This window comes from Salvia splendens, chromosome 9, assembly GCF_004379255.2.
Source record: "Salvia splendens isolate huo1 chromosome 9, SspV2, whole genome shotgun sequence".
NCBI lineage: Eukaryota > Viridiplantae > Streptophyta > Magnoliopsida > Lamiales > Lamiaceae > Salvia > Salvia splendens.
Genome location: NC_056040.1, coordinates 2,729,026 through 2,752,253, shown reverse-complemented (window position 1 = coordinate 2,752,253; position 23,228 = coordinate 2,729,026). Strand labels below are relative to the sequence as shown.

Below are 23,228 nucleotides of genomic sequence, written 5' to 3'. Positions count from 1 at the left end.
GTACATAGAAAATCAATGGAAGATTCATGGCCATGAATATTGTTAGTTTTAAGAAAGATGCATAAGATTTCTTGGATTTCATTAATTGCTTTGAGTATCCCAAAATTATGTTCCACTTCCACATAGGATTTTGATTGGCTTAGTCGATTGAATTATTTTTTATCTCATAGCTATGACATTCTTTTGTACTACATTGTCATCTTATGAGAAGTCAAACATGAGGGTAAGTTATGAGCAAGTCGCTTCACATATTTGGTCAAAATTACACTGAATAATTTTAATACTTCTTATTCAATTTGATAAAATTTACATTTATATACCTACAATAACCTTAATTATTTTTAATTTCAAGGAAGGTTTAGAATTTAATACTACTCCAAATATATCTCTATACTGGGTTTTTTTATACACAAGATTATATGTCTCTCTAAAAAGTATTAAAAAATAAGTATTGTTTTTGAGAAAAAATACATGTATTGTTTTTGAGAAAAAATACATGTATTTTATTATACTATAACATAATTGCACATTTAATTTGTCACACGTCTCATCATGCTACTACCTATAAAACCATAATCAGTTGGAAGGGGCTTGTTGTTATTACAAAGGCACAAAAGCAACACCACATCATATAACTTTGTTATATATTTTTTATTTAATGAATATTGACAACATATATAAACTAACCTAACTTCTTTTTCACCTCACATAATTCAATTCATGTTTACCTCCCCTGGTTAGACCTTTTGAATTAGGTCAAGGCAATCGAGTCTTCCACAAGATTAACAAAATCCATATTATTCCACCAAATCACATTTAAAAACGATAAAACAATTTATTTAACAATTACGGATTCATCTATAGCCAATTGATCATAATTTTCTAAACAATTTGTCCAAATAGGTATTTATTTAATTGGTCTCTAACTGTCGTATATAAAATTCAAAATTTTGGATAGCTAATGTGCTCAGCCGTCCAACCAAGACAATTGGCTCTGTCACAATTTTCATGCATTAAAATTAGTTTAATTATAGTAATAATAATAATAATGTCTCTTTTTTTATTATTGTCACGGATATCTATCTGTTAGCTTGATTTGGCATATATATGTTCAAAAAAAAATATCCCATAATTCCACGTTTCTTTTTATCGCAAAAATTTTTAAATGTTGATTTCTTAAAGCAACTCATGAAAGCATTATCATTAATTAAAACGTCGAATCTTATGTGCTTGAAACCTATGAATGTTTTATTCAATAAAGTAATAGTATCACATAAATGTCATAACCTAGAATTGTCAATAGATTACCTGATAAAACAATTTGGGTTGACCTGCTAAAAAATCGAATAGAATGTTAAAATGGGAACTGAATAGTCTTTCACAATTATTTCGCAAAGTATTTTATGCTCAAAGTCGAGGCCACCAAGAACGGTAACAATACAAACAACGATAAAATCAACACAACATTAAAGGTACACCAATACATTACACATAAATAATGATGAACAACAAGCAGCAATATAAGCCTATGTACTTAGTAGATGTACCGATTTCGCAACACGCAATATATCCAAACAATAGTAATCTAATAACCACATACAGCAAGAAATATAAAATCGATAAAGACAAACAATTACTAAACCAAAGTCGATAGATTAGGACGCCTTGATCAAAAAGAGGAATCTACTTCAACATATATGCCCTTAGACACGACTATACATAATATAGAAATCACACTTGGAGATGATGGGGTATACTAAAATATGAGATGAAAATATTCATATGTCTCTTGTTAAGTGATTTATATTTCTTTTTAGAACGTTTCAAGATAAGCAAATCATTTATTTTTTTTTTCAAAATCAACCCTTTTAATCTCTTTTACTTAATCCTCCCTCCTTTTCTGTTTTTTCACTTAACCAAATATAACTATCTTAAATGACGAAAAACAATATTGTATAATATAGTAGCTAGTAGTACTTAACATTTTTTTTAAATAATAGAGAAGGAAAGAAGAAGTGGAGAATAAGGGGGGGTGAGTTGTCTGCAGCAAAAAAGACAGAGATATAAAGCTAAACAAAGAGTGGCAGTGGTGAAACTCTAACATGAAGTGTTGCTTGTTGTAATCACTCTCACTCACTCACACACACACACACTCATATATATGTATATATATAACATCATCCTCATTATTCCCCATTATAGGGAGCTAGGTAGTAAATCAAATAAAATTTCAACCATGGCTTCTCCACCATTAGCTCTCTTCATTGTCACAATCTCCCTTCTCTTTGTTGCCTCTTCCCAACGTATGCCTCTCTCTCTCTCTCTCCCTATCTCTTTGTATGCATCTTTGGTTGCTTACTATGCGTGTGTGTGTTTTCTGTCCTAAGCTCCAAGTTTCTTGGACCATAAATAAAAGTTTTTTTCACTTATAATTTAAGTTGTTTTTATCAAACACGTTCAGTATGGAGCCTGAAAAGAAGTTAATTACTCCTCGAAATTTTGGGTAATCGTACAATTATATTTTAGGCACAATTTGAAAGTTGTAGTGATAATCTTTGGTGGCTTGTCATCGCACCTAGACATAGATACACATCGTATCGAACTGAGTAAATTAGTGTGTGTGAATTGTGCAGAGAGTGATGGATCTATTCAGTTTACGTACTCGGGAGGGACAGGGCCAAACATGTGGGGGAAGATGAACCCGAATTTCAGCACGTGCGCGAGTGGGAAAACGCAGTCGCCGATTAATATTTTGACTGACAAAGCTGTCCTAAACAAGAAGTTGAAGCCCTTGATCAGATCATACGGTTCTTGCAATGTCACTTTGGTCAACAACAAGTTCAATGTTGGGGTAATTTCTTTCTTCCTTCTTAGATTTTTTTTCCGGTTATGTTTCTGTTCTTGAAGAAAGAATTATTGATAAGACCATCTGGAACCATACACCAAAACACTCATTTTTAGTTAAGCTCGAGTGAGTCAGACCAGCTCACCCGGACCGGACTTGGGTCAAACTCGAAGCGACATATTTTTAGAAGTACCTTTTTAATCATTCAATTTAGGTCAATTTCCGGTTGGGTTTGGGTTGGGTCCGGTCCGGCCCACAAGCACTGTAGGGTGAGATAAGAGTGTTTATCTTTTTATCAAATAATAAGCTAGTTAATAGTAATATGATAGATTTTGTAACTAGTTCTAATTCATTTCATTACTTTATACTTTAATCGATAAATAACATATTGTATCTAATTTGATTTATTATAATTAGATAGCAAATTTAAAGTGAATTAGAAAAAAGTAATTTCATTAGTAATTCTTAAATATCAATAATCAAATTTAAAATTGAAGCACCCCCATTCAAACATTATTTATTTATTTATTGCAACACTTCTCATCGTCAAAAAACTCGATTTTACTTCTCCATAAACTAATTTTCTGTGTCTGCCACTGCAGGTACGGTATCCAGATCATACCGGGGGAGTCATTGTGGACGGCAAGATGTACAGCTTGAAGCAAATGCACTGGCATTCCCCTTCCGAGCACCGAATCAACGGAAAGCAGTATGCAACAACACAACTCATCCAAGTGTGGTGTTTGTGTGTGTTTGTTGCCATTTTTTTGAAGAAAATGTGAAATGTGTAATGCAGGTATGCTGCCGAGCTTCACCTAGTGCACGTTACCGATGAGGGGAACGTCGCCGTTGTCGCTATTCTCTTCGACTATGGCCATGCTGATCCACTCCTTGCCAAGGTAGAACACTAACTTATGCAACAAATTTTTTTTCACAAAAAAGTTGTAATTTAATTTCCAATTGCTATGTGTTTTGTAGATGCAAAAAGCACTTAACGAGCTTGCTTATGAGGTAAAGAGGCACGAGGACAGCCCGATCACGTTCGGGCCGTTTCACCCGACCGAAGTGAGGAAGAGTTGTCATAAGTACTATAGATATGTTGGCTCTTTCACCACACCTCCTTGCACACAAGATGTCATTTGGTACATTCTTGCTAGGGTAAGAAACAAATATAATTTGAATTATTACTGGTAGTGACAATTTGTTGGATTAATTTTTGTGTTAATTAATCTTATGATATAAATATACAATAGTGATTAATTATCCATGTGTGTAGGTGAGATCAGTGTCCAAAGCCCAAGTAGAGGCCCTGAGAGCTCCCTTGGATTTGAGATGCAAGAACAATGCTAGGCCTTGCCAGCCAATGAACGGGCGACATGTGGAGCTATACGACGAGGATGTGTAGTGCAAGAGATCTCATTTGTGACATGGTTTATGGCATTGACAAATTGAAATGTACTAATGTACATTAAAGAATTCAAAAAATTTAAAAATAAAATCAGCCAATAATACCAAAGCTTAAATATTGTTTAGACAAATGCCCTTTATGTTTCAAATCCATCAAAGTATTACTAATACGAAAATCTATGAATATAGTAATAAAATATTAATGAATATGTAATATGGTGGAAATTTGCTCAATTAGGTATACTAGAGAAAGTATGTGGAGTAGCAAATATACAATGGCAACTTTATTTTTATTGATTACATTTGATAGAACAATTGTGATCATTTTCATGGCCCAGTGTGATCCAAGTCCATTATCAAATTTGGGCTCGGCCCAATCATCTTACATTTTGGGCTCATCTTACATTTTTGGGCTCTGGGGCTTTATAAGAGGGTGTTTGGATGGGGTAATAATATATACTCTTATAAAGTGATCCTTTTGTCTCAAATTAATCGATGTATTTCTCTGAGTATATAAGTAAGAAAATGAGATTTAGTGATTTAAGTGAAGAGAATAAACTAATATCTCTGTAATCAAGATTTTCTTTCTATAGCTTATAAGCTTAATTATCCAAATACACTTGAAATATTTTATAAACTTATAAACTCTATCCTACAAGCACTTGAAATATTTTATAAACTTTTTGAGGGTTTTAAACTCTCTCCAATAAGCTTAGCTAAATATCCCCAAATTATTATTCCCTTTGTCCAACAAAATATCTTACTTTCTTTTTCAATCTGTCACAACAATATATTTCTTTTTTTGAAAAAAACAAACCATGAGTATTATAATTACTTTTTATTCTCTCCTTCCATAAATACATTTGACTATATTTTCTCTATACACTTTAAACACTATGCGAACTCAACAATCATGATTTCTTTTGTGGGATAAGGAAATGGTAATGTTTTCTAGTACTAACAACTATAAATAGGTAAATTGTTCTTTATAAAGACCAAAAGGATAAGATCATTATACGAATGCAACCAAAATAAAACTATACTAAAATTTTCAAATTTCATAATTTTAGCACTCAAATGTGACATTGAGCCAATGAAGTGCATGGCTAAATTTTAGCAAAACCCCCTGCTGATAAGTATTGAAAATTAGGCAACTCGACAAAAGTGGGATGAGATTGCAGAATTGTAACGACTTGTCTAGCAAAATAGAATTGACCACATAACACGATGTTTTTGTATGTAGTGACTAATAAATTAGTCAAAACTAATGACACACAGTAGAATTTAATGGGAAAAAAAATCGATTGGCTGGATTTGACAAATCGGGCGAATTGGATCATTGTCGGGTCAATCCAATATCGACCCAGTCTGAAATCGTCGGATTCTTATCGGGTTCCAACTCATTAACTTTATGTGTGTTCGTGCCGATTATCGTGTCATGTCGAAAATTGTTAGTCCTACCGTTGATGTTGGTAAATTACTATTACTATAGTCTATACTCCCTCCGTCCCATGTTACTTGAGGCGTTTCTTTTCGGCACGGGATTTAAGAAAGTTGTGTTTAGTGAGTTAAATAAAGTAGATGAGGGAATAAAGTAAGAGAAAGAAGAGAGAGTAAAGTAAAATAAAGAATAAAGTAGGTGTGATTAGATGTTTTGTTTTTAGCCAAAAAGAGAAATGACTCAAGTAACTCGGGACAACCCAAAAAGGAATACGACTCAAGTAACTTGGGACGGAGGGAGTACAATTTAGTTTGACACGATAATGACCCGAACATGATATTACATGATTAATATATACTTCATAGTATTACACAACTAAAACCCGTGAAACATGATTAAAACTTTATAACGATTTTAAAATATAAATAATAAAATTAATATATACTAGTAATATTTTTGTAATTAATGAAAATAATAATTTTATTTCTTATTAGATAACCCGACCCAACCCGAACTCAACCTGAAATCATCAGATTTTTATTGGATCGATCCGATAAAGATCCAAATCCAATAAAATATGATCCAAACCATTATTTCGTGTGAATCGGACTAAGTGTAACACACGAATTAATACTCTCTTCAAATTTAAAAAAAATATTAATTCAATTTGTGAGATTCATTAAAGATAAAAAGGAAAAGTGTTTTTGCCCTCACGTTGCTGCATAATTGCATTAGTTGCTTTCAATCGGAGCGACATTGCACACGTCGGTTTTTTCAATTGGCAACAATGAGTGTGACGGGCGAGAATGAGATAAGAACGTAAGGATGAAAGAGGAAGAAAACTCATGTTTTTTATATTCTTCAATATATTAAAAGATATTATATTATTTGTAAACTTATTAAGAATTGAAATATCTTAAATTATTTTGATGTTAAAGGGTTGTGATATATGCAGAAGTATTCTATAGTCTTGAACCATCGAATCAAAAGGAGCTCATTGTTAGATGACATGTACTTCTTTTTAAGATCATTTTATTTCATACTATTTTTTAAAATGAACTGAACTGAAATGAATAAAAATGATCCGCGTATAAAATGAAATATAATAAACTAAACATATAGTAATAATTTTCTACAATAAACTAAAAGTAAAAAATTCAAAGCTAGAAATTAGTTTGATATAATTCTATTCCAACATCCACTAAACTGAAAAAAAAAACTTAATAATACGATCTTTTTCAAAAATCTTCTATTTGGAGAGAGACACCACAAAGGGTAAACCAAACTATATAAAGTCAACAAAATGTTGCTACTCGAATTATTTAATCACATAAGTCCACACTTACCTATACATGACAGCAATTCCAATTTCGAATTAGACATTTTTCTAACCCACCATTGTTGACTCACACCTCACTTGATTTTTTCTCTTCGATCATCTAATTTTATTAATTTATGGTTTGCAACCATTCGCTCAACAGTCACCACCACATTAAGCTATATATATATATATGTTCTATAATATTCTTAGTGCAATACTATTATAGTGTCACATCACATCATAAATACTACTTATAATATAGTCAAATATGTAGCATTTCACAAATATTTTCAATTTAAATCCTTTATAGTGATAAAGAAAATAAGACTTATATTATGATTATTATTTGATGGAGAGAGTATTTAGCAATTAGTTAGTCAAACAAAGTTACGCCAGAAAGATATTCGCATCTCATAAATTGCAGATGCAAAATGTGCTTCGTAACTGTTTTTTGGGCTCTATTGCATTTCTCAAGCAGGCGGTCCGTCGTGCGAATTTTTTTTTATTTTAATACATTATTATTCTTTAAATACATATTTTTCTTTTATCATTATAGTATTTTAATTTATGTTATTTGTTTTCTAAATCAAAAATAATAATAATAAAATATAAAAAATAATAAAATAAGTCAGAGCTAGCGGGTTGGAATTTAAAATGATGATGTGGCATTGGGAAAATGGAATTCAACAGATTTTACCCTAATATTGCTAGATGCCCCTAGTTACCCTGTGTGCTCAATAATTTAGCAAATACTCTTAATAATAGTTCTTTCTCACTAAATCCCGTTTTTTAATATATTTCCACCCACTTAAAAAATAAGCAAACGACTCACTTGTTCTATATTCTCACCAAAATAACAACAAGAAAGTGCACTTCATTATTTACATGAATTTGATATGCAAATTAACATTGCATTCCCCATTTCTTTTCTTTTTTTTTAAGGATTTTTTTTTCTAAAAACATAAAAAACATCAGCTCCAACCCACGACTCCCACGTGCCGGTCTGAACCGGAAACCGTCTCACTTAAATCCTCAGCCGCCCACGAAGAAGCCGACCGCCGACCCGAAGCAAACCGGTTCAACCCACCCAAACCGGGCGCCTCGCCCCCACCCGCCATTTCTCGCACTCTCGAACTCGCGCTCCACCGCTGCAGCTCCGCCCCCGCCTTCATCTCATCCGCCGCCCTCCTACTCCCTGACCGCGGCGCCTTCTTACTCCGGCTCCTCTTCGATCGGAACATCCCCATCATCTTAGTATAAAAACCGGCCTTCTGCTTCTTCTTCCCCTCCTTCTCCGCCTTCTCCCCTCCACCGCTCCTCAATTTCTCCGCCGCCTTCTCCCTCCTCCTCAGCGAACCGGACAGGCGCCTGCCGCGCTTGGACCGGACCCGCCCAATACAGGACACCTTGGGCGAACCCGGTTCGACTGGAACCGCCGATTTTCCTGGCGGTTCCGGTCGTTTCGGGAAAAGCCGCACGGTCACCGGTTTATTGCACGGCCGGCGCTTTGGGTCGACGAAGGTCGTCTTCTGCGTCTTCGGCAATCCGAGGATCGCGGCCTTCGACTTCCTGCTGAAGGAGAATCGCTGCGAGCTTGAGTTCGATTGCGCGTCTGCAGTCAGACTCGAGCCGCCTCGGCCGCCGGAATCCTTCCGCTCGAAGAAGGTGTGGTGTTCAAACCAATCGTACTCTGCGTCCTTCGACAGCCAGAAGGATTCCGGCGGAAGGTCGGGATCGGCGGCGGCGACAACAGCGTTGTCGTCGTCGCTGTCGCCTGCAAGCGTCTCGCAGGTGACTTTGCTGTCGCAGCAGACGCCGCCTGCGCAGGCGGAGGCTAGATTCTCGAGATCGACGGGAGGCATGGGAGATTTTGAAGAGAGAGAAAAATGGTGTGAGTTAGAGAGAGAGAGAGAGAGAGAGGAATGATTGAGATTTGAGGGTAAGTTGAGAATGGTGGAATATTAATGCATGTTAATAAGGTTTCAAATGTTCAATAGTAGGCTGCTGATTTGGTAGAGAGAAGCCACTTTTTTATTCTAGAAAATAGAAGTGAAGAGGGAAAGAAGGTTCAAATTCTCATGTCAAAATAAAACAAAAAGGCATAAAGTTATGGGGAAGAGAATGGTGTGTGTATCATCAATTTTCTTCACTTTCTAAAAGTTTTCTTATTGTAGTACTCCCTCCGTCCCGAGCTACTCGCTCATTTCCTTTTCGGCACGGAGATTAAGGAATGAGTGTATAGGAAAGTCAAAAATGACGGCTATAGGTGAAAATTTTTACTAAAAATGGAAAGAGTGCAAGTAACTTGGGACGCCCAAAAAGGAAATACGTGCGAGTAGTGCGGGACGGAGGGAGTACTTTATTTAAACGTTGCAATAGTCAATGAATTTCATGTGTTTCAGTGCATATTTTGAAAATAAAAGGGGAGTGGATTGGATTTCAAGAATTCACTTTAGTTTTTTATGAAAAAAAAGATCTCATCTAATTGGTTGTATATAAGCTATTCCCTTAAATTTTGTGACCCTAGTATATTAGTGTTAGTAGCATGTGGCATATATGAAACACAAGTTGGGATATTTATGTCACCATTCACATCTAACAATAATAGTCTTTAATCTTTATTGTAGAACTTTTTTAGGTAAAATATTTTTGGTGGTTAATGTACTTATTAAAGTTTTGATTTTATCAGATTATTGTACAATTTTTGTTTATCAAATAGAGTAGTAACCGATTTAGCAGAAGCTATGTAAGCTGCAAAGTGATTACATGGGAAATTTTTAAAAATAAATTAGTAGTAAATATGAATTGTGGTCATGGTAATTCTTACAAATTTGTTCTATACATCATTACATTGTAGGTACAGTTTCATTCTTAGTAATTTGTTAAAGTATTCATTAATAAAAATGTAAAAATTATTTTAATTTTGATATAAATAGATACTGCATTCTTTTTTCAATAGTAGGTGACTCGGTATGCATGCATATACACGGAGTATTATTTATTTATTATCAATTTTTAGCAAAAATAAAATACCAAGACCGTGGTACTTTTCTTAAGTGAACTTTTAAAGAGAGGGCAACGGTCCACGAATTCCACATAAACTAATAATATAGGAGATTAGAGCAATTCCATTTTCAACTTGCATAATTAATTGTTTAATCTCACCAATGTTGACTCAAACCCCACTTCATAATCTACTTATGTCCCATGAATCAAATATATTTAGTGGAAATCAAACATGGTTCATTTTCTGTATTATGCGACGTGCATGCTAGTGACCTAACAAAAATATTACCATTACTTATTTAGCTTTATTATTTATTAGTGTAATGCTACTATTTTATTAATATTATAATTTAATTTCCTTTATATATAAACTACATATTTTGCTATTACACACGCTGTAACAAACATCATTTTGGGATGCAAAATATACGTCTTTTTACCACTAATTTCTAAAATTAAGAACTTTGACCGAAATATAGTATTTCTTGTTAGCGTAAAATTGAAAATGAGTTGAAGAGGAAAAAAAAAGGAGAGGTTATGCACTGAACTACATTTTTGCATTAATTGGCATTGGCATGTTCACTTCTCATGACAGATTCAATATAATATGACACTCACTCCCATGATCCATAAATAAATTCAGAGACTACACGATTCATGCTCCTCCACCACAACAAGACACCAGAAGCCAATTTAAATCAGAATCAATAAGGATTATAACGGCTACGCCCCCGCCCGCTGTCATGACCATGGCCACGTCTTCCCCCGCCTGAACTTCCGCCTCCCCCACTGCCACGGCCGCCTCTTTGCTGTGGTGGTGGGGTGTGAGGCTGCACTCCAGGCTGTTGCCTAGAAAAGGGAACCAATACAAACACAATCCATGAGTAAAACAAATATCAGAAACTCCAGCAATTAAAAACCCTAAACTAATTGCACTTACATGACATATCCAATCCTCCCATCAGGCAAAAGCATGGGCATCATGGCCATTCCAGGAGCACCTCCCCTTCCATAGATCAGTGGCGGCTGCATTACAAAAGCACTGTCAGCAGGGTAGAATGATAAACAGTAACAAAGATAGTATACATATTATTTGACAATTCTCATAAAATAACAACTTATGAAAAGAAATATAGAAGAGGATGCCAGCGAACAAATTGCAATGATTAACAAACAATCATCTTCATCAGTGAATTAGATGGGCATGAAATTGAGTACCTTGACGCAGTCATTACATGAAAAAGAGGTTACACGTGAATAATTGTTCTAGGCTAATTGTTTAGGGTTTGCTAGGTCAAAAGATGAAACACTGAACATTTATCAAAGTAAGGTGGTTTTCATGGAGCACTGTACAAAATCATCCAATACAAATTACTTCTAAGAATTCTATACAACAACTTCAATCAATGAGTCGAACTGTCTACTACTTTCCTACCCACCTCAAAATCACCCATCTTCTTACACTGAACAGTCATAAATCAAACCTACAAAATTGATGGCAGTGAGTACCCACTAAAGCTCATCAATGAAGACAATCACACTTCGATTCCAGAGTTTCCCCAAATCACACCATGCCTCCAAAATATTGACACAAACAAGTGAACATAGTTTGATAGTTATCAATCACACAACTCTGTCAAATACATCCAGCTTCTGTCATTCAAACTCCAAAAGTAACATGTTTAAAGACACCCAAGCAAAAATGTAGGATCTGCATCAGGGGCTTCACAGACCTAAGATCTAAGATCTTAACCACAAATGAAGCAAAAGGCCAGAAACTCAATGTGCACAAGGAGAATACAGGTGAAAGAAAACAAAAGGCTTCTTACTTGGGCAAAGTTTGCACCCGAATATCCAGCACCCAAACCATAAGATGCTCCAACCAAACCATATCCCATATTAGGTGGATAGGATGGAAATATAGCTCCCTTCTGTGAGTTCGAACCCCCAGCAGATTTCTGATCAGCTTGTGGCTTCGCAAGCGAGCATTCTACAACTTGACCTGACAACCAAGCCAAATAAAGATAAAGATTTTAGGAAAGCAGAATCATCTCAACAAAAATCTTATTATTGAGGAGCAAATTACTAAGAAATGTGGAGGAACTAGTTTTACCATCAATCTCATACTTCTCTGTATTCTTCAGAGCTTTCATTGCACTCGATCTTTCTGCAAAGTGAACAAAGCCATATCGGCTCTTCTCCTGACCAGGTTTGGCTGGGGGAAGAACAACTTTTGTAATCTTCCCATGATGCTCAAACAGTTCCTTAAGCTGATCCTGGGTTACATCTTTTGGCAAGTTCTTCACATAGACTGCTTTGACCTGTACAACAGGAAACCAGTGAATGTTGGAACAACTTGTTATACACGCCACCCTACAAAGATATTTAGAAACAGAAGCTGAAGTGAGGGTTTCTCTTAGACATTTTTTTAAATTAACTTTTTCTTGGTCGTTGAAACCAATTACCAAAAAGCTCATTCAAGTGACTATGCGGAAGAAGGGCTGGAAAGCACCACTAGGAAAAATGAATATCGACAAGCCTTCATTGTGTTGCAAAGCCATCAACAAAAAGTTTTTTTTTTCGAGATATTTGTGTATTCATTTACAAGTCCAATAACGTGGAGCTCCACAGGCAGAGTACACATAATAGAAGCACCAGAACCAGATGAGGAAAACTATTTTTTCAGGAGATGATGAGGTTGTTCATAGGCTAATTGATCCAATTTATCACAAGTTCTAACAATATCATGTAGAATATAGATGAACTATAATCACTACAAAGAAATACTAGCAAATAACCAAGACCTGAGAAGACGAAGATTCTGCACTTTTAGGATCCGCCCAACTCACAGTTGGAGAGTTATCGTCTAGCTTGAAATTTGGATTTGACATTTTCTGCCTGGCATACTCAGCACATGCATGATTGTAATACTCGATGAACACAAATCCGCGATTCCGACTTGAGTTTTGTGGGTCCTGTATGAAAATAAGTTTCATAGATGACCTACAATATTTCTGGATATGATATCTAACCACGCACACATACATCTTATACAAATTTTCAACAAAAAAGTTAAAATAAAATAAAAAAAGCATCCCTACCTTTAAAAGTTCCACGGCAACAACACCAGGCCCAACTTTATTTACAACCTTCTTGATATCCTCCTCTCTCCAATTCCTGGGCACATTACCTATGAACAGCTTATGTTTTGCTTGAGATGTAGAGCATTTCAGCCTCTTCCCCTGAAATATTTCCAGAATAGAATCAGAATGAGATTTAAATATGAAATGATCTTTTCCAACAACCATCACTCTCCTGGTACAAAACAGTTGCACAAATTATGTCAAATTCATGTTATTTAACAAACCTTTAGTTCTTTATTGTTAAGCTCCTTAATAGCCTTACTGGCCAATTCTTTGGTCCTGAAGGTTACAAAAGCATAACCCTTGTTCTCAGTTGAGTCCTTTCCCTTCATTATTCTGACCTGTCGATAACATGCCTGTCCATGTAAATAACAAATCCAGATATATAGCTGCTACCAGAAATTAATCTTATTTACCTCTGTAACCTCCCCAATTGATTCACAAAATCGCTTCAGTTCATCTTCAGAAGTATCTTGCAAAATTCCACCAAGGTACACCTCGGAACCATGTTCAGGAAGTGCAAGAAGTGCGGCATGCCCTCTCTTCACGTCCTCACCTTCAGCATTTTCCATTTCATCATCACCATCAGGTTCCTTTCGTGCATCATTTTCCTCCTCTTCCTCTTCTTCCTCAACTTCCTCTTCAACCTCTTCCTCAACTTCCTCTTCTTCCTCTTCTACCTCTTCCTCTACTTCTTCATACTCAACTTCCTCCTCATCCATGTCATTGTCAGCACCAAGTTCAACCTGTTCTTCATCCTCAACAGGCTTCTCAGGTTCAGCAGATTTAGCAGCATTGGCCCTGGTTCTTGGCATCTTATATCTCCAAGAAAACAAACTTCTATAGCCGCTCTGAGGAAAGTGCAGAAGCCAGATACATTTGCAAAAGAAAGAAGAAAATTGTGGATCGGCAATAGCAAAAAGAAAGGGCATAAGGAGCTCCAGAGTAAGAAAATTGATTGAATTGGGTCCATGAGGTATGGTTCCGAGGAGTTTCAAAGTGAACAAAGTTAAAACAAGGGGTGACAAAATGTACTACAAGCAAGAACAGGCAAGAAAGAATGCTCAATTGTAGGAGCATGATGCTCAATAAGGTACAAAACCAACGAAGCATTGAATATCTTGAAATATAGATAATGACCATTGCCGGAAAAGAAAGAACAAGGCCAAACATTCAGTCTATATCAATTTTATAGGACCAATGCACTCAAAGCAAATGAACAAACAAAAGGAGGGGATGAGCAAGTAATTAGAAATGGGAAACAGTTTAAAAGGAAATGAAAATCATGATAGACCATATTTATCCAATAGGAAAAAAACAGAGAATGGTGTAAGAGGTATCCCCAATAAGTCAAAAGCTACAGGTTGGATAATTAGAATGACCAATTGCTTAAAAGATTAATATCACTTCCAGAACACATGTCCAGTCTGTAATTTTCCTGCAGCCATATAATGCACAGGAACCATAAATGTGACAAATGCGCAACCTTAAATGCATTTAACAGAAACATCTCTCGTATTAGGTATTAGGACAATTCACTACACCTTGAATATTTTGATGTGAACTTGATTAGCAAAACCATGCATAGGCATATACAGACCTACAGCAAGTGGATGGTCGTGGGGACTTCAAACTTACATTACAATCTACTATAGTCCAATTATGATGAAGTACCATCCTTTTATTCTAATATTTATCTTGTTTGTATTCAGACAATACCTATCTTAACCCCTTCTAATTACACCATGAAGCCGTTATTCCTCGTACATAAACATTCGCATTTCAGAAACCACCAAACACTGAACTGCGCAAAACAGTGCACCATTACTAATGCTTATCCTAGGGGCATTCAAAGTGAAGCAAACAAACCATAACTATTCAATGTTAACTGAAAAACATGGTTGGGATTTTAAAAATATGAACTCTTCATTTGTTTTTGGATGGATGTATCGGAAACAAATGAAACCAAACCAAGCCGAAGGTTTTGCTTAGCATTCAAATCTACAATCTTGAACACCTCCGGAGCAAGAATACGAACTCCATATACAATGTACGCGCACCAGAACCCCTAATTCCATCTATTCACAAAATTCATGCGGCATCTAGCTCAAAATGCGCCACAAATCCGAAATGCAGAATACCCTAACTCTAATGGTAACAAAAACCTCTCGTCTCCAAACAAAGGATCACGGCGTAATTGAAATTAACAGAAGAGAAGAAATTCACCACAAGTGACCGATAACGCAAGTTAAAAACGCATAAATTGTCATGACAAAACCAAACCTACCGTCAAATTTCGTCACTTTCTCACTCTCGAAGCCCAGATTGTAGTTTTCTTCGAGTGGGCAGCTAAATCCTTTTTACCGTATCTACGAACCCTAGAAGCGACTCTGACTGGCTGAATTTAGGGGTTTTGAAATTTGGGGATATTTTCCCGCATGTAGTGATATTACGGATTTACCCTGCTGCTCTTCTTAGCATTGGATGTGATTTCGTGGGCTTTTGTCATTTCGTGCTTCAAATTGACAGCTGTAACTCTTATAAGATGCGTGTATTTGAATTTAAGTGCATAATAAATAAATTGAAATTACCTAATTGAGATTATTATCCATATTTATTTTTTGGGTGATTACCATGGTATCGATCGGTAGTCCCAGTAATTATTTCTCGTGCTAATTTGTAGATACTTCAAATCTTCAATAGGTGAGACAAATGGCAAAAGAATTTAAAGCTGCAAGCGCTCTCCTGGCCATTTTGTTAAAGATATTATCCATATTTATTAGTATCATCTTTATATAAGAATAAAATGGCGGTTCAACTTAAATACTACTCCAGGATATATGAGTATTATATTTTATTTTACAAAATTTATAAAAATCCAAGTTTAATTATAACGGAACAAAAAGAATACTTTCAAACAAAAATAATAAATGCATGATTTATCATGTTAAAAGATTGTTTTAATTGAATTTTGGAGATTAGAGAAGTAAAACATAAGAAACGAGTAATTTTTAACTTAATATTCACTTTTTAATAGTATTAATTTCTTAATTACTACTACAATATTTTTTATATGTGAATAGAAAAATAAAGTATTGAGCAGATGAAATACCGGATAACAGAATCTCCCTCTTCGAAGGTGCTATCATGGAGGTCTCCGGCCACTTCTCAGGCGTTTCTTCCCGCCATTTCCCGGCTTCTTCCTCACTCCAAATCCCAAAATTTCCTCTCCGCAGCTCACTATTCCCCAGGAGGTCCTGCTCGCCGCAATCACTCTCGTTCTCCGCCGGAAACTCATTTGCGGTGGGTTTTGCTGCGACGTTAGCTTCCTCGACTCACGTTATTGTCAGTCGATTGTAATTTTCTCCTAATTTTATTTCTTTTCCGGTGATATAGAGAGAGGTGTGGGGAGTGATAAATTCCAGAAGCTGCGCTGTTCAGAGTAGGGAAATGCGCGGCGTTGTGAGAGCGGAGATGTTTGGGCAGCTCACGAGCGGCTTAGAATCCGCTTGGAACAAGCTCAAGGGAGAAGGTTTTTCGCTTATTTCGTGTTTTCCTGATTTGATCGTGCTACTTTTACCTGTTTAAGTGGAATGCTCCAGCCTTCATCAAATAATCGTGTATAGTGTATAGAAACGGAGGAATTGGTTGCTTATCTTCGCATGATAAAGAAAATAAATATGTTGATTGAAGTAAATTTGTCGTGCACTCGGATCCATATGTTGTTTATTGCTTGAGCTTTGCACTTGGCATCAACTCATTTCTTAAGACTATTCTTAGTCTTGTTATTTTAACTAGTCTTTGTATGTTTATGAGAGGCATAAGTATGCGGATCAATAGCTATATGTTTATGCACACACCATCACGTATAAAAAAGATTAGGTCACAAGTAGGAAGTCTAAGACAACAACTGGAGTGGCTGTTAGATCCTGGCAACCGCTAAAAGTAGTGCGTTACAGGTCTCATGTCGAAAGAAGCTCCACTGTTTCTAATGATTTGATATTGACTGATTTTGTGCCTTTCCAACTCTCCATATGAAGCTATGCCTATATGCAGCATTTTTGTTGCACTTAATTTGTTTCTTATTTTCTACTATACAGAGGTCTTAACCAAGGAAAATATTGTGGAACCAATGAGAGACATTAGGAGAGCTCTTCTGGAAGCAGATGTAACAGTGTTTTTTGAGTGATAAATACACTGTGATTTCCAATATGTATTCCACATACGTTTTATTCATTGTTGGCAGGTCAGTCTTCCTGTTGTAAGAAGATTTATTCAGGATGTTAGCGACCAAGCTGTTGGTACTGCATTGATCCGTGGAGTAAGACCAGATCAGCAATTAGTGAAGGTATGGGTTATCTAGTAATTGGTGGTCAATTATATGAACCGTTTCCGTTTTCCAAATTCCAATGAGGAATCAGTATACAGATGCTAGTAAAAGTTTTTCCCTGAGTTGGCCTTAATCTGGAATGAGTACCATATTTTTTTAATCTATGCAGATAGTTAGTGATGAGCTAGTAAAACTAATGGGAGGAGAAGTTTCGGAGCTGGTCTTTTCAAAAACTAAACCAAGTGTCATATTGTTGGCCGGGTTGCAAGGAGTTGGAAAGACTACTGTCAGCGCAAAACTAGCGTTGTATCTGAAAAAGCTGGTGATCATCTTGAATCCATATCACTTTTAGCAGACATCTTCCACCTCCAAATTTTTACTAAGTAATGTTTGACCTGGCCTTGCTTGAGCTATAATGATATGATCAACAGGGGAAGAGTTGCATGCTAATTGCTGGGGATGTTTACAGACCTGCTGCTATCGACCAGCTGGTTATTCTGGGCGAACGGGTAGTTTTCTGGAAGTAGCTTCTTTCCCAGTTTAAGATTCAAGTGTTAGTGTTAAATTCTTTGCCAATAATATATGTCATCATTGCATCATATTTTATGTGATAATATAGTTTAAAATAAATGCCAGCCCCATATAGTTCGCCAGCCAAGCAATAATTATTGCAATTAAAATCTTTGGTTAATTTACAAGCTTACCCTAAGTGAAGTTAGGCATGCACATGCAAAAACCTAAGAATTATGATGTGTCTTGGCACAAACTCTTGATTCATTGTTATACATGGTTCAAGAAGATATTTGTTAGTATCTTAGTTTGGTCAGTTTTTCTCACTCACAAAGATGTGTATGAACTGTTTGGAGAGTTTCCAGGCAAAGCCTATATTGCAGGCCTACCACAGGCATCTGAGAGAGTCTATCTAGTTGGTAATGATTCTGTTTAGTGTTTTGGGTGAATGTCTTAAGTATGCGAAAATGTGTCTTATCATAGATGATAATTCTGTAACACATTGCTACTTATATTCAATAATGTATCTTGAGGTAGATTGATCTGTTGTCTCTTATCTTTATAATTATTCTCCTGACTTCATTCACTGACGTATAAGCTTTGAGTAGGTCGGAGTTCCAGTTTATGCTGCTGGAACAGACGTTAAACCTGCAGAAATAGCAAGGCAAGGTTTGGCAGAGGCCAGGAAGAAGAATGTAGATGTAGTTATAATGGATACTGCTGGAAGACTTCAGGTAAGGCTCCAGCTCTTTCTTTAGCCATGAGAATTTGAACATATGACCAAGTACTCTTTTTCTCTTCAGATAGATACAGCTATGATGGGTGAACTGAAAGATGTAAAAAAAGTACTAAATCCCACTGAGGTTTTGCTTGTTGTGGATGCAATGACTGGGCAAGAGGCTGCTGGTATATATGTTTCACATAGTCTTTAACAGGACTTATGGCTTTGTTAAAAGTCGAGAAGACCCTTCCATTAGAAGCATGCTTTAACATATACTTATTATCCCTATGTATATTAATTGAGCTGTTTCAAGGCTAGAGTTTCATGCTTCTTTCCAGAAATATTACAGCAATCCTTGAGCTATGAACACTACTCATCTATCTCAATTTCCCTCATGAACTCTCATCTTAGAGCTTGTGCTTTCTCCATAACATGCTGATAGTAACCAATGGTTAAACAGTTACCTAAGTGGGCAAATGAAGCATTTCCTAATATAAGAAGAAAAAAAATACTTCACTCATAGTTTCCTTTCCTGTTCTTCAGCATTGGTTACAACGTTCAATGTTGAAATCGGAATTACTGGTGCCATTTTGACAAAGCTAGATGGAGACTCTAGAGGCGGAGCAGCCTTGAGTGTAAAAGAGGTCAGACATCTCTAACTCATGAAGTTTCCTTCCACATATTGTAATTTTTTAGTAATACAAATGTCTTGGATTTACACCTCTCGAACATTAAAGCATAAAAGCAGGAGAGGGTTTTGAGCATATTTCATGATTATGAATATCAACAGAATGTTCTTGTATGTATAAATTATCAGCCTGGATTTTGCAACTTGTTGTCTAGAGATGTTCTTACACTATTCATTTTTAAATACTCTGTGTAAACTGATGCAAGAGTACTTGGATAATGTTGATTGGTTTACAATTTTAATTAGCCATGGGGAATTGGACCTGACATAGGTATCGGGGAAGCCAATCAAGCTCGTAGGAAGGGGGGAGCGTATGGAAGACCTTGAACCTTTCTATCCAGATCGCATGGCAGGACGTATCTTAGGAATGGGTGATGTTTTATCTTTTGTGGAGAAAGCCAAAGAAGTTGTGCGTGCCATAATCCCCATCATCTGAATTGTAATACATGTATGTCTTATATTTAGTGCAAAATTATGATGCAAGTTCTGATATATTGAGTAGATGCAACAAGAAGAGGCGGAAGACTTGCAGAAGAAGATAATGAGTGCAAAATTTGATTTCAACGACTTCCTGAAGCAAACTCGTGCAGTCGCACAGATGGGCTCAATGTCTCGTGTTATTGGAATGATTCCAGGCATGGGAAAGGTATAAAACCTGATGTTTGCGGGGTTATGTGCTCGTGAGTCACGACAGTATTCTCAAACAAGCAGAACTTTTTCAGGGCATAGAATCTTGCTTAACACTAAGTCCCCGGAAAATGATTAAACAATAATATTAGTAGTAATAATTGTCATTCACAGTACTATAACTGAAAATGAATTCCATCTCTTCCCTCCCACCTGGACCCTAGTTTGTTGATTGTTCTTTAATAGCAATTGGTGAAGCTGATTCTCTAAGGTTACTTGGAAGCAAGTGAGACAGTCCAGTAAATATTTATCCATGTTCATCAAATTTAAAGATATAAGTTTCTACTAGGCAATTTAGATCATAATTAATCTCCAAAATCATGGTATTCAAACAGGTTAGTCCTGCACAAATTCGAGAGGCAGAGAAGAATGTGCAATTAATGGAGTCTATGATTGAAGTAATGACCCCAGGTACTTTCCCTTCTCTTCAGTTTACCAAGACCTAACAACTTATCCTGGATGATAGTATGATTAAATATAAGGAGTATGATTAATATCTGATATAATAATGTTTACATTTTTTCGTCCAATATCCTCTTTTTGATATGCTCAACATCAGGGTGCAAAAATATCGCATAGTTTCTTACAAGCAACTTATATTTTTCACGGTAATAAAAAGGAATAGAGATTCTTGGCTGATTTATGTGTCTATTAAGAAATGTTCAATTTTCAGATAATTGAAACTTCAGCATCTTTCTAAATCCTCGTGTTGCGCTCATGAATGAAGCTACCTTCTATTAAAATTAATGTTGTCTGCATCTCAATGCAGAGGAAAGGGAAAAACCAGAACTATTGGCAGAATCGCCTGAAAGGAGGAAGCGAATCGCTCGAGAATCTGGGAAAACAGAGCAACAGGTATATATAGAAGGATAAGTTGATAGATATAAATGGTATCTCTATCACATACACATTTTGTTGTGACTCATATTTTTATCCATTTTCAGGTGAGTCAACTTATTGCTCAAATTTTCCAAATGCGCGCACGAATGAAGAAGTTGATGGGTATTATGGAAGGTGGGTCACTTCCTACAATGAGCAATCTTGAAGAGGCCATGAGGGAAGAAGAACAGAAGGTGATCATGTTTTGTTTGCTTTATTTGTTTCCTTTTTTCGCTATGCTTTTACTTCCTGGAACTCAATTTTGATTCCCACAGCTTCTCTTATTTCTCGTGATGTGTGGATGACCTTTTCTCCTAACTTTCAGGCTCCCCCTGGTACCGGAAGGCGAAAGAAAAAAGCAGAATCAAGGAAGCAATTTGCAGACTCGGGTGCACGGCCTAGTCCTCGCGGTTTTGGGGCTAAGAACTAAACAACTCTTCGTTTTAAATTCAATCATTCATCCACAAAGTCCGCTACCAGCCTACTATTAGTCGAAAATTCTGCTTTCATTAATGAATTTTATATGCATGAAAGTAGGTAGGATCATTGCAAATTTGGGATAGATTGACTTGTGTAAACTAGTAACTTTTACTAATACTTATAATATAAATCTGGGGTAGCTTAACATGAGCCAAATCAAAATCAACAATTTGCATAGAATTAGAGGCATCAAGCTGGGTACAGATGAGGTAATGTTTATCAATCTAAAACTACCCAATTGATATTACCTGTCACCACATAACATGAGAACAAAAAATACAGATTCAACGCTAAACGAGAAAGCTCAGAGGCATAGACATGTACAATCATTGTGCTCTAGCGACTGGCTCAAGAGCTTCAACGGTGACCACACTGTTTCCCCTGATGACCTGCAGTAAACAAAACAACAAAAAAATAACAAATCAAGAGTTTAAGCATAGCAATTCAGCAAAAATGTATGGGACTAAAGCACGTGACGAATCAAATACTCACCACCATGCCGATATCAGTTTTTTCATTTCCATTTACTTCAACGGTGTTGTCCACCACCAGGTTCATAAACTGATCGAAGCCACGAAGGGTTCCAACCACCATACGGTTGGCATTAAGCTTGACTGGAGGAAGACAGATTTTCACACTTCAATGAGGTGGACAACGGTCAATTAAAACACGCAGACACACAGGCACAAGGAAGTCATTCAGTAGCATGCTAAGCTAGAACTAAATAATGTTTAGATCTCAAAAAATGTAAAGTTTATTATTCGTGAGAGACATTTAGCATTCTTGGATTTCAAGATGGAGCAAACTTCAATAACTCACTAAACACAATCAGCAAGCATAATCATTTTTTGTAATTCAAGTTACTCCACATACTTAAAAAAAATTAAAACAATAGTAAAACAAACAGCTTCAATCTAAACACTGACTGCAATTTGAAGATTCAGGAACACACAATTAAGTTCCTATAACATATGTACTGGATTATCCAACTACGAAATCAACTCACTTTTAAAAATAGAATCAGATACAGTGAAAGAGAGATTGGCTTATTTTAAAAACTAATTCATGGATGGGCGTGGTAATCACATAAAACAAAATAACTGATAAACTATGCTTCAAATCCAAATCAAGAACCGATTCATTTCTCATCAATAAGCATCAACATCAGACAAATTTCCCAACAATCCAATACGGTGAGAGAGAAAAACATGCTACACTATGAATTTAAACATGATTTGAAGCATAGAGTCCACAAAACTAACTTAATGAAATATCATTTTCAAAATATACGTATATAAACGATACATTTGCACCATATTTAAGAAGAGAATTGACAAATAGGAACAAGAGAAACTCACTCTGCAGCTTCTTATCCATGTACCTGTCGTACGAAAATGAAATGTCAACGAATATTTCAAAAGAAACACAGACAGAGAGAGAGATAATAAACACGATGCTTACTTCTTGAGATCCGGCGGCTGTCCTGATCTGCTCATGGCGGAAACTTGGAGTGAAGCGAGAATGCAATTCAGTGACAGTCGAAGTTCTGTTGCAGCTCAAATTGGAAAACCCTAGAAAATTGGGTGGAAATTGGAGTTTTTAATGAAAACCCGATTTGGGCCTCTCATTGTGCGGGGTTAAATAATTTGGGCCTCCTTGGGCCATTCCAATTGCAGGTCAATGGGTGAGAAAAATATCCGAAATCCAAAATACTTCATCCGTCCCATAATAGATGTCATACTTTCCTTTTTAGTTTATCCCATAAAAGAT

The 23,228-nt window shown here is 36.0% G+C and overlaps 5 protein-coding genes across 7 annotated transcripts; 2 read left to right on the top strand and 3 right to left on the bottom strand.

Annotated features, from left to right (window-relative positions):
* Positions 1–2,152: 2,152 nt before the first annotated feature.
* LOC121746816 (alpha carbonic anhydrase 1, chloroplastic-like) lies at positions 2,153–4,368 on the top strand. The gene is made up of 6 exons (XM_042140751.1): positions 2,153–2,303; positions 2,634–2,851; positions 3,448–3,554; positions 3,642–3,744; positions 3,824–4,003; positions 4,122–4,368. The coding sequence occupies exons 1-6, from the start codon at positions 2,162–2,164 to the stop codon at positions 4,248–4,250; spliced, it is 879 nt and encodes a 292-aa protein (XP_041996685.1). The 5' UTR covers positions 2,153–2,161; the 3' UTR covers positions 4,251–4,368.
* Positions 4,369–7,985: 3,617 nt separating this feature from the next.
* Positions 7,986–8,876, bottom strand: LOC121748098. The gene has a single exon (XM_042142313.1). It carries the CDS (start codon positions 8,874–8,876, stop codon positions 7,986–7,988), a length of 891 nt encoding a protein of 296 aa, XP_041998247.1.
* Positions 8,877–10,558: 1,682 nt separating this feature from the next.
* On the bottom strand, positions 10,559–15,603 carry LOC121748401 (heterogeneous nuclear ribonucleoprotein Q-like). Of its 3 annotated transcripts, none has more exons than XM_042142730.1 (9): positions 15,451–15,603; positions 13,580–14,014; positions 13,388–13,504; positions 13,122–13,262; positions 12,825–12,995; positions 12,134–12,341; positions 11,850–12,022; positions 10,961–11,046; positions 10,559–10,869 (listed from the first exon to the last, which is right to left on the bottom strand). In XM_042142730.1, the coding sequence occupies exons 2-9, from the start codon at positions 13,976–13,978 to the stop codon at positions 10,725–10,727; spliced, it is 1,440 nt and encodes a 479-aa protein (XP_041998664.1). In that variant the 5' UTR covers positions 13,979–14,014; positions 15,451–15,603; the 3' UTR covers positions 10,559–10,724. The 3 variants fall into 3 exon arrangements, with proteins under 3 accessions (XP_041998664.1, XP_041998663.1, XP_041998662.1); XM_042142729.1 differs by having other exon boundaries at positions 13,580–14,601; positions 15,451–15,590; XM_042142728.1 differs by having other exon boundaries at positions 13,580–15,547.
* A 652-nt stretch (positions 15,604–16,255) lies between these two features.
* LOC121747797 (signal recognition particle 54 kDa protein, chloroplastic-like) lies at positions 16,256–21,603 on the top strand. The gene is made up of 15 exons (XM_042141920.1): positions 16,256–16,466; positions 16,560–16,695; positions 17,264–17,331; positions 17,410–17,511; positions 17,663–17,815; positions 17,925–18,002; positions 18,612–18,737; positions 18,807–18,909; positions 19,268–19,368; positions 19,684–19,821; positions 19,915–20,058; positions 20,435–20,510; positions 20,869–20,954; positions 21,044–21,172; positions 21,304–21,603. Exons 1-15 carry the CDS (start codon positions 16,311–16,313, stop codon positions 21,406–21,408), a joined length of 1,701 nt encoding a protein of 566 aa, XP_041997854.1. The 5' UTR covers positions 16,256–16,310; the 3' UTR covers positions 21,409–21,603.
* A 2-nt stretch (positions 21,604–21,605) lies between these two features.
* Positions 21,606–23,060, bottom strand: LOC121747799 (probable small nuclear ribonucleoprotein G). The gene is made up of 4 exons (XM_042141921.1): positions 22,920–23,060; positions 22,817–22,839; positions 21,951–22,072; positions 21,606–21,847 (listed from the first exon to the last, which is right to left on the bottom strand). Exons 1-4 carry the CDS (start codon positions 22,952–22,954, stop codon positions 21,785–21,787), a joined length of 243 nt encoding a protein of 80 aa, XP_041997855.1. The 5' UTR covers positions 22,955–23,060; the 3' UTR covers positions 21,606–21,784.
* Between the last annotated feature and the right edge of the window lie 168 nt (positions 23,061–23,228).